Genomic DNA, 11,269 nt, shown 5'->3' with positions numbered 1-11,269 from the left:
AAGCCAGGACCGGCCTCAGCCACGACCCGACTGGGAGGCGGCGGGCAGCTGTGGGGGGGGGGGGGGAGAGTGAGGCGCTCCACCCACTTCCGGGGCGTGGCCGGCTCGAGGTCCCGCCCACACACTTCCGCCTCCAGGCAAAGGCGAATTAGGGAGTGGGAACCCGGGAAGCGGAGAGACCGGTTCTGCCGGGTGGTTGGGTGTGCGCGAGCGGGCGCGCGGAAGGGCGCATGCGTGGGCAGGCAGCCTCCAGGCCCGAAGGGGCAAGTTCACGCCCAAGGGTCGGGTTTCCGAGCCAGAACCGTGCCCGCACATTTTAGGGGCAGGTCCGGGGCACTCGACCTCGTGGAATGTGAAATGCGTTGAAGAAAGCAACCCCCAGCCGGACTGCCGTGGCTCCTGTCTGCAATCCTAGCTACGCAGGGGTAGGACGAGGATCAAGGTTCAAAGCCAGCCAAGACAGAAAAGTCCAGAGACTCATCTCCACGGAGCTCCCGAACAGCGGGAAGTGGATCTGGGACTCAGACTGCAAAACCTTGAGCAAACATACTCGGGACAGCACAGATAAACACACGGCCACCACCACGACGTTTTTAAATGAATCAACCAAGGAATGTTTTTGTTTTGTTTTGTTTTTTGCCAGCACTGGGGCTTGAACTTACGGCTTGAGTACCATCCCTGGGCTGCTTTGGCTCAAGGTTAGCACTCCACCACTTGAGCCACAGCGCCATTCCCGCCTTTTTCTGTTTATGGAACCCAGGACTTCACGCAAGCACTCTACCACTAAGCCACATGCCCAGCCAACATCCAGGATTTTTTGAGCAAATAACTCCACCTGAAAAAAAATAGAATGGAAGGCATGACTCAAGTAGTAGCATACCTGTCTAGCAAGTGCAAGGCTCTTCAGTGTCAACGCTGAGGTCAATGTTGGACTAAGTTAAGTTGTATGTAGAAGTAAATCTAGCAAGGATTTTTTTTTTGGTGGTGGTGGTGGGGATTGAACTCTGGGCCTAGGTGCTGTCCCTGAGCTCTTCAGCTCAAGGCTAGTGCTCTACCACTTTGAGCCACAGCACTACTTTCTCTATTCTCTGGTGGTTAATTAGATAAGCATTTTAGGGATTTTCCTTCCTGGGTTGGCTTTGAACCATGATTCTCAGAAATCAGCCTCCTGACTAGCTAGGATTACAGGTGTGAGCAAGGATTTCTGAATACTACAAGTGAAGACTACTACAAGTGAGAGGTTTTCAAACATATATTGCCATTTCATAAAATACACGAGTATTTATAAATTTTCAAGTAATACAAAAACATAAAAACTTTCCCCAATCCTGTTTATTGGAATAAACAATTTGAACCTTGCTCCAGATTTACAATCTACTAAATATTGTTTGTATATATGACTCAGCTCTTCTACAACTTGTGTTCTTTTTTTTTTTTTTTTTTTCCAGTCCTGGGCTCGAGCTCAGGGCCTGAGCACTGTCCTTGGACTTTCTCAAGGCTAGAGCTCTACCACTTGAGCCTCAGCACCACTTCCGGCTTTTTTCTGTGTATGTGGTACCAAGGAATCAAACCCGGGTCTTTATGCATGCTAGGCAAGCACTTTAACCACTAGGCCAAACTCCCGGCCCACAACTTGTGTTCTATAACTTGTCTCAACTTGAAGTAGGTAAATATGCAAGTGTTTTTGAATTGGTAAATGAGCAAACAAAAACAATCCTGTTGCCTTTGTCACTGATAAGTGGTAAAATAACCTACAGCTAGTCACCTAAGAGTACTTGTTAATACCCTGCCAAAATTTCTCAGGAGTCCTTCAGATTTCAAACTGTATGATCAAGTGCAAAGCTCTTGATCCAGCCTGTGCTTGGGGAGCAGAATGGGAAGAATTTAGGGTGTTACAACAGTTAAGCCATAGTTTGTGCCCTGTTAGCATGTTATGGAATTATAGTGAGTCATAACAGGACTTTGTAAAACCATAATGTCCTTTTTTTTTTTTTTTTTGCCAGTCCTGGGGCTTGAACTCAAGGTCTGAGCACTGTCTTTGGGCTTTCTCAACGCTAGAGCTCTACCACTACCACTTGAGCCACTGCACCACTTCCAGCCTTTTCTATGTTTGTGGTACTGAAGAATCGAACTCAGGTCTTTTTGCATGCTAGGCAAGCACTCTACTATTAGGCCAAACTCCTGGCCCCCACTTTTTTTTTTTTTTTTTGCCAGTCCTGGGCTTGAGCTCAGGGCCTGAGCACTGTCCTTGGACTTTCTCAAGGCTAGAGCTCTACCACTTGAGCCTCAGCACCACTTCCGGCTTTTTTGTATGTATGTGGTACCGAGGAATCGAACCCGGGTCTTCATGCATGCTAGGTAAGCACTTTAACCACTAGGCCAAACTCCCGGCCCCCCCACTTTTTTTTTTTTTTAATTGAGATCAAAGTCTTGCTCTGTAGCCCAGACTGGCCTTGAACTCATGCCTGTCCTCCCAAGTTCTAGAATTTGAATATAATTGCACAGTGCAGGGTCTGAGTTTAAATCTACCTTCTGTTCTTATGGATAGTGTGATGTTCAGCAAGTTGTTTTATCTCTCCCAGTGTCCTCACCTGTAAAGTGAGGACAATATGAGTAAACTTTCCTAATGGGGTTTCATGAGAACTGACTGAGTGAATACTTGTACAAGTACTCTGAGCAGTTTCTGGCACGCAGTAACTGCTATATGAATGATAAATATAATAAATGAAGAGAGAGAAGCTGGGAGCTGGACATTTTACATACATATATACATGCTATGTATGTTGTGGTCTAAAAGGCTAAAGAAGTTGGATACTGGTGGCTCAAGCCTGCAATCCTAGCAACTAAGGAGGCTGAGATCTGAGGATCTTGGTTCAAAGCTATGTTGGGCAGGAAAGCCTGTGAGATTCTTATATCCAATTAAATAACCCCCACCACCAAAAAGGCCCAAAGTGGAGCCATAACGCAAGTGGTAGAGCACTGGCTCTGAGCAAAGAAGCTCAGGGACAGCTCCCAGGTCCTGAGTTCAAACCCCAAAACATCCCCTACCACACACCCACACCCATACCCACATGGCTGAAGCATCTTATGCTGGTGGTTCAAGCCTGCAATCTTAGTTAGTTACTCAGGAGGCTGAGATGAGGGTCAAGGTTCATAGCAAATCCATCAGAAAAGTCTGAGACTCTTATCTCCAACCATCCAAAAGCTGGAAAGAGAAGGTCTGAATGCAGTGGTAGAGCACCACTCTTGAACAAAAAAATCCAAGTGAGGGCTAGAAGCCCTGAGTTCAAGCCCCAGGAGTGGCATAATAAGAAAGAAAAAGAGGGGCCAGGAGTTTGGCCTAGTGGTAGAGTGCTTACCTAGCATGCACGAAGACCCGGGTTCGATTCCTTGGTACCACATACTTAGAAAAAGCCAGAAGTGGTGCTGAGGCTCAAGTGGTAGAGTTCTAGCCTTGAGAAAAATCCAAGGACAGTGCTCAGGCCCTGAGCTTAAGCCCAGGACTGGCAAAAAAAAAAAAAAAAAAAAGGAAAGAAAAAGATTATGATAACATATCATTGAAAATGGTAGATGAAAGAATAAGGAACTGAATAATGTAATTTTTTTTTCTTTTTTTTTTTTTGCCAGTCCTGCGCTTGGGCTCAGGGCTTGAGCACTGTCCTTGGACTTTCTCAAGGCTAGCACTCTACCATTTGAGCCTCAGCACCACTTCTGGCTTTTTTGCTATGTATGTGGGGTACCGAGGAACCGAACCCGGGTCTTCATGCATGCTAGGCAAGCACTCTATCACTAGACCAAACTCCTGGCCCCTTAATAATATAATTTATAGCTAATAGCATATCAAAAGAAAGTACTCACAAAAATAGATGAAACTGGGGCTGAGAGTTTGGCCTAGTAGTAGGGTGCTTGCCTAGCATGCACAAAGACCCCGGCTTGATTCCTCAGTACCATATACATAGAAAAAACTAGAAGTGGTGCTGTGACTTAAGTGGTAGAGCTCTAGCCTTGAGAAAGTGCTCAGGCCCTGAGTTCAAGGCCCAGGACTGGCAAAAGAAAAAAAAAAAGTGAAATGAAAAGCATTAAAAACTGAAAGACATTAAATAGGAAATTTAGAAAGTAGATGCTACAACCCATTTTACCGTTGGAAATGGGTCATTTCAGTAATGAACACTAAAAACAAGAAGGAATTAAAAAGCCAATATGCACTACAGCCAGTTCCCTAAGAAAACCACGTCTCACATAGGCAGCTCACACACTAAATTTACAGCCATACCGATTAGCACACTCCCTGGGCAAGGATGATGTGTGAATTCATGAAGTGGTCCATATTTCTTCACACATGAATGGATAGAACTAATTCGAAATGGTGGGATTGTGCATGGGAGTTAGAGGAGGGGTGGGAGAAGACAGAATGTTAGAGCGAACAGTGCTGAGCTACACAACACGTGTGAATGAGGATGGCAAAACCAAACTCACCAAAAGGGATTCTTCTGATGGAAGAGAAAGTTGAAGGAATTGTTCAGGTGAAAGTACTTTGTGTCTTGAGAGGGGAAACCTCAGGGAATAATTAGCATACACTGAAAAGAATGGAAAACAGGTACTGCCTGGAGAAGCAAGAGAGAGGAAAGTTAATGGAGGTGAAGGAAAGTGAATGTGATCAAAATACTTTATGGGTCTGAGTAGAAAATGAAGGGATGAAGCTTGTTGAGATTAATTTGGAATTTTCATGTTGCTTCCAGTGCAACGAGATGGGCGCCAGTGGTTTAAGTCCATAATCCTGTAATCCTAGCTAGTTGGGAAGCTAACATCTGAGGATGTGATTCTTAGCCTTTCACATAGTTGGGTTTATAGCCATAAACCACCATGCTCAGTTTGTTTGTTGAGATGTCTTCCTTTTTGTCTCAACTAGCTTCAAACTGAGATCCACCTCCCTTGTAGCTGAGATTAAAGGAATATACTATTCTCAGCCACTTAAAAAATATACATATATATTGCCCCAAAACAACAATTTGAGTTTTATGATCCAAACTCCTAAATTTAACGGGGGGAAATAGATGAATAGGCAGAGGCAGCTGCGGGAACTGGAGATTTAAGCCAGTAATCCTAGCTACAAAGGAGGTCCGGGTTTGAGGATTACATCTCAAAGCCTGCCTGGGCAGAAAACTCCATGAGATTCTTAATTCTATTGACTAACAAAAAGCCGGAACTGGAGATGGGGTTCCCTGATAGATTGCATTGAGTGAAAAAGCCAAAGAAAAAGCCTAGTGAGAACAAGGCCTGAGTTCTAGCCCCAACACCCCCCACATCTCTACCACTTACTTACACCATCCCCCATCCCCCCCCACACACGGCTGAGCATTTACAGGCTCATGCCTGTAATCCTAGCTACACAGGAAGCTGAGATCTGAGGACTGCTGCTCAAAGCCAGTCTGGGCATAAAAGTCTGCGAGACTCTTATCTCCAATTAACCTCTAGAAAACCCAAAGTGTTGGCTCTGTGGCTCAAGGGATGAGGTGGTAGACTTGAGCTGAAGAGCTCAGGGACAGCACCCAGGCCCAGAGTTCAAGGACTAACATTAAAAAAGTCACAGATTTTCCTGCCCCGACCGGCTTTGAAGCATGATCCTGAGATTTCAGCCTCCTAAGTCTCAGCCACCAGCATCCAACTCACTACTCTTACCTGCAGAGTTCATGTAACATACTAAGGCTGTCACTGTACCTCGGGATCTGGGGACCGGGGCTGCAGGGCTCCTTCAGGAAGCTGTCAGGAAGACTTCCAGAACTCTTCTATTTCCACTCTTGGCTGAACAGCAGCAGCTGTTGGGCCTTTCTCATTTCCTCAGCCCTGGGGTTGACAAAGTGGCACTCCAGAGCCAGAAGAACCTAGGTCCCATTCCCGGCTCTGCTTCTCTGGCCTCAATCCTGCTGGCTTGGAAAACTGGTGACAGGCCTTCATTCTGAGGGGGTAGTAAGAAATGTACTCTTGCATGTTAAGGCCTGGGCACCACGCCTGGTTCCTGCCCCAGAGCTCATTTCGTGCCAGTACACCTGGACTCCATTCCCAGCAACACCCTTGAATTCTGCCTTGCAGCTGCTGCCACTAGCCTCTCCCAGCATGATGTCGGCCCTTTGACCCTTAGCACCATTACCAGGGTAGTGAAGTCTCCAAAGTGGGATAAGGGAAGCTCAGCTGTTAGGGAGAAAGTAGAGAATATCAAAGCTGCCCATTTTTGTTTTTCTCATACTATGAAGACTGATGAGACTTTTTTTTTTTGCCAGTACGGGGGCTTGAACTCAGGGCCTGAGCACTGTCCTTGGGCTTTCTCAAGACTAATGCTCTACCACTTGAGCCAGAGCACCACTTCTAGCTTTTCCTATGTATGTGTACCCTGGAATCAAACCCAGGGCTTCATGCATGGTAGGCAAGCACTCTACCACTAGACCAGGCTCCCAGCCCAGGGACATTTCTGAGGTGGCACAGAGCTGGTTAATTGCTGCCAATCTGGACAGTAGCACTGGCTAGATGGGATGCTGGGGACAAAAAGCATTTGCTAGTTAGTATACAGGGAAGTTAAGAGTCACACCTGAAAAGTGGACCCCAGAGCCAGCACCTCAGTGATAACACATGGCACAACAAGAGCATGTGCAGACACCCACTGCTTATCTAGGTTCTTGGGCAACATTGAGGATGGAAGTGGTGAACTTCTGTCTCCTAGGATTTCTACTTAGCAAATAAGGATTCAATTCAATTTGGTATCATCAGAAATAGTATTAGATATTATGGAGAAAATACCGAAGAGCTGAATTTTTAAATGTATGTGAAGACACAGAACTCCCCAGTGTCAAAGGTACAGTGACATAATCCAGTCACTGATTTTATTATAAATTTTGCTAACTGGATATATACAGCTTACCTGATATCAGCAAGTTTCAATCACAAGTAACTCAGCATAGAATTTATGTTAAGGATAGTACCTCGCATACAAAATGACCCAATTCATTTTTTTTGGGGGGGAGGGTTGTCCAACGGCTTGAAATTCAGGGCATGGGTACTATCTATGAGCTATTTTGCTCAAGGCTAGTGCTCATCCACTTTGAGCCGCAGTGCCACTTCAGGTTTTCTGGTTTCTCATGAACTTTACTGCTAGGGCTGGCTTTGAACCTGATCCTCAGATCTCAGCCTCCTGAGTAGCTAGGTGACAGGCATGAGTCATCAGTGCCTGGTATAAAAATGTGCTCTTTATTTTCTTCATTATTCAGTGTCTAAGTTTTACATAATTAATTCTTGATGCCTGGAATTGCACAGGGCTGCCTGGCAGGGAGTCAAAGCTCCTATTGCACAGAAATGGCTCCAATCCAGGATGGAAGTGGAGTAGCTGGCAGCAAGATAGGCTTGCAAGAGAGTGGGATGAGGCTACAAAAGCAGAGGATTAGTTTAATGTATAGTGATGCAAAAAGGTAAACTGATCCAGAGAGAAGAGCATGCAGGAAGGGTTCTGACAGCAGTTTCAAGCACTCCACATCCACGACTTCATTGCCTGATTGGATTCAACAGGGCTTGGAACGTAGACTGTGGTGCACCCATGAGGCATTACAGCTGCTAGAATTGTAACACTATGCACTTCTGCAGTTAAACAGCACAATGTGACTTTAATGGGCAAGAGGTAAATACACTGGGATATATTCAAGTGCTGAGAAGGTAAATGGGCTATTATTTTCAGAAAACAATACATTTGCATTTCAAAAGACCATACCAAAATAAATGCTTTAAAGGACATTTGTGCGAAACATTAAAAATAGCATTCTTTTAATAAGTTTAAACTACTTAGAGAAATACACTGAGGCCCATGTATCTCCTCCCACAAACATCATGACTCCTTCATTCTGTGCATGCTTTAAACTTCACATTACAGATGTGTCCTGCCACTGTTAGACAATATATTAATTTTATTCCCATTACACATATCAAGAAAGAAACACAGGATGAAATTCAAATATATTATAAAAGCATCGAGAGAGATGTGTTTTGTCGCTGAACAGAAAATTATCTTAAGTGAACTTATTTAGAATATATTCTTGTTTTTTCATCAGTAAATGGATCAAACTCTCCCATAATTTTAGCATTCAGGATGTTCCAAAAAATCATATTCAACACATTCTTCCAGCAGTCTTAAGACTCTGGGACTGTCAGTGACAGGAAGCTCTGGGTGTGCGGCTACTGGGGCATCAGTGGGCGCTGGCTGACTCTGGGTTTTAAATGCATAGTTCAGAGTCTTGAAGAATGGCATCAACTGCCTAATGCTGGAGACAGAGTGTTGGCGCAGAAGAGGAAATTCACTCTTCATGTTGAGCTCATCAGTTTCACTAATGTCCTGCAAAAAAAGGACCAAAACCACAAAGATGACAGGGCACAGAGATGAGAGGGCATTTCTTGGGGTTAGGGAACCTAAAAAGCAAACTGCAGCCAAAGCTAAGGGATAGGTTCTTCAGGAAGACTCATCACAGCTCCAGTGACAGGCAAAGCTTCAAATCCTAAGTCTTTTCTTTCTCTCTCTCTTGCTGGTATTGCTGGGGCTTATACTCTGGCCCTGACAACTATCCCTTGTTTTTTTTTTTTTTTTTTTCCCCAAAGCTAAAGCTCTACCATTTGAGCCACTGCTCTATTTCCAGTTTTTTGCAAGTTAATTGGAGGTAAGAAGAGTCTCAAAGACTTTCTTATCTGGGCTGGCTTCAAATCATGATTCTTAGATCTTAAGTCTCCTGAGTAGCTAGGATTATAGGTATAAGCCACCAGTGCTTGACTTTAATTCACGTTTTCTGTCAGTTTTTACCCTGGGCACAGCCAAACTTGAGGTTGTGGCTATTCTTCCTATCAGGCCCTCCCTCTTGGACTGTAAAAGTTGAAGTGGCAGAGTACTCAGGAGGCAAGCCATTTCTGTGGGACAGTGTAAGCTGGCAGACTATGCTTCTCAGCTAGTGGGATTGCTGTTGGCATGATGTAGAAAAAGATAAAGATGGAATTTGGAATCATCTTGAAATTTAAAACTAAAACATATTTAGAAAGTATTTAAAACCATTGAAATCAAATGACCTAAGACATGGGTTTTTTTTGTTGCTGTTGCTGGTCATGAGCGTTGAACATGGCCTAGGTGCTATCCCTGAGACATTTTTGTTCAAGGCTAGTATTCTATCACCTGAGCCACAGTGTCACTTTTGGCTTTTTCTGTGATTAATTGGAGATATGAGTCTCACAGACTTTCCTGAACAATGATCTTAGCCTCTCTAAGTAGCTAGGATTATAGGTGTGAGCCATCAGCTCACAGCAGGCTTCTTACTGCCTACTCCTTGTCTTTGCAGTGAATATGTTTGTCAGTTCTGGGGCTTGAACTCAGGTCCTGGGCACTGTTCTTGAGTACTTTTTGCTAAAGGCTATAGTGTCCTGCTACTTGAGACACAGCACCACTTCTGGCTTTTTCTGTGTATGTGATCCCCAAGAAAACAAACCTGGGGCTTCATACATGCTAGGTGAGCACTCTACCAAACTCCCAGCCATGAATATGGTTTTTAAAAGGAAAACATTTACCCCATATTTTAATCTTAGAAGTTCTAGAATCCTGACAGTGTGGGGTTTGCACTCTTGGTGATTCTCCTCTAGATCCGACAGGTAGGTAGAGCCTGCAGTGTCCACTTCTGGAACAAATGCCCACCTGTAACTGGAGGGAAAGAAAAATCCCAGGGTCAGGAATGCTGAGCCACAGTCCCTGTAAAAAAGTTCAATTATGATACAATTCACATCATACTCAATGTTCTTAGTATAGTCATAGAATTGTTCATTTATGAATATAATCAATTATAGCAGCCCTATTCTCAGCATCACCTCTAGATACCCCAAGGCCCCCTGATCTAGGCAACCCACTGGTCTTCCTGCTTACACATTTTCCTCTCCCCCGCCCCTCTCTTTCTCTCTCTCACTGGTCTCAGAGCTTGGGCTTTGTCCCTGAGCCTTTCTGTGCTCAAGGCTAATGCTATAGTACCACTTCCAACTTTTTCTGAGTAGTTTCTTAGAGACAAAAGTCTTGTGGACTTTCCTGCCCTGGCTGGTTTTGAAATACAATCCTCAGGTCATCCTTAGTAACTAGGATTATAGGCATGAGCCACTGGCATCCAGCTTTACAAGTTTTCTTATTCTGGATACTCTGGATGAATGTCATTGTATAATGCATGTTGTGTAGAGTCTGTGTATCTGTAATATTCTCAAGGCTCATCCATGTGCCCAGTGTCAATATTTCTTTTCTTCTTCTTGCTGAGTAACAGTTCACAGATGGTCATACCACAGCTTATATACCCATTTGTTACTTGGCTGCCACATGCCTTGTCTCCATTTCCTGGCTGTTAGAAATAATGCTGTGTGAGCTCAGGGCCTGAGCACTGTCCTTGGACTTTCTCAAGGCTAGAGATCTACCACTTGAGTCTATGTACGTGGTATCAAGGAATCGAACTCGGGTCTTCGTGCATGCTAGGCAAGCACTCTACCACTAGGCCAAACTTCCAGCCCCAGGCTCTGCACATTTTTGTACACTCTCCCTTTTTTCTGGGACTGAACCCAGAACATTGTACAGGTAGGCAAGCAGCAATAAGCTACATAGCTATATCCCTGGCCTTCCCCACTCCACATCTATTTTTTGTATGTGTGTGGGTCATGGACCTTGAACTCTGGGCCTAAGTGCTGTCTCTAAGATCTTCAGCTCAAGCCCTACTCCTTGAGCCACAGTCCCACTTTCCGTTTTCTAGTGATTAACTGGAGATAAGAATCTCACATTAATTTAGTGCCCAGGCTGGCTTTGAACTGCAATCCTCAGATCTCAGCTTCCTGAGTAACTAGGATTACAGGCATGAGCCACCATGCCCGGCTCCACATCTTTTAAATTGACTTCCTTGCTAAGTAGTCGCTCTACCACTTGAGCCATGACCCTGGTTTGTTTGTTTGTTTTACACAGGTCAGCCTGGACTGGAAACACCTAATTATGTTCCCATTGTAGTGTACATGACAAGCATATACCACCATGCCCAGTGTTTTCTGTTAAGGTCCTGTGAACCTTTTGACTCGAACCATGATCCTCCCAATTTCAGCCTCCTTAGTAGCCATTGTATGAGTTCTGACAAATGCTTATCACTGCATCTACTGCTGCAGTGTCCTAGAGTGGTCTCATTACAGTAAAAACCCTGCTCTAGCTCCCCTACTCCCTGTCCTCACATGCATTCCTCTTTTT

General features: G+C 44.6%; 1 protein-coding gene across 1 annotated transcript in view; it reads right to left on the bottom strand.

Annotated features, from left to right (window-relative positions):
• Positions 1 to 7,776: 7,776 nt before the first annotated feature.
• The window catches only part of Dop1b (DOP1 leucine zipper like protein B), a 93,537-nt gene continuing 90,044 nt past the window's right edge, over positions 7,777 to 11,269 (bottom strand). Inside the window, exons 36-37 of the mRNA XM_090349191.1 lie at positions 9,583 to 9,712; positions 7,777 to 8,371 (exon numbers count right to left, since the gene is read on the bottom strand). Of these exons, the coding sequence (XP_090205317.1) occupies positions 8,117 to 8,371; positions 9,583 to 9,712 (385 nt within the window). The 3' untranslated portion in view covers positions 7,777 to 8,116. The remainder of the gene's footprint in view (positions 8,372 to 9,582; positions 9,713 to 11,269) is intronic.

The sequence above is a fragment of the Megascapheus bottae genome, chromosome 1, assembly GCF_031878675.1.
Source record: "Megascapheus bottae isolate mThoBot1 chromosome 1, mThoBot2.hap1, whole genome shotgun sequence".
Taxonomy (NCBI): Eukaryota; Metazoa; Chordata; class Mammalia; order Rodentia; family Geomyidae; genus Megascapheus; species Megascapheus bottae.
Note: the sequence above shows the minus strand (reverse complement) of the source record. Positions and strands in the feature narration are given on the sequence as shown.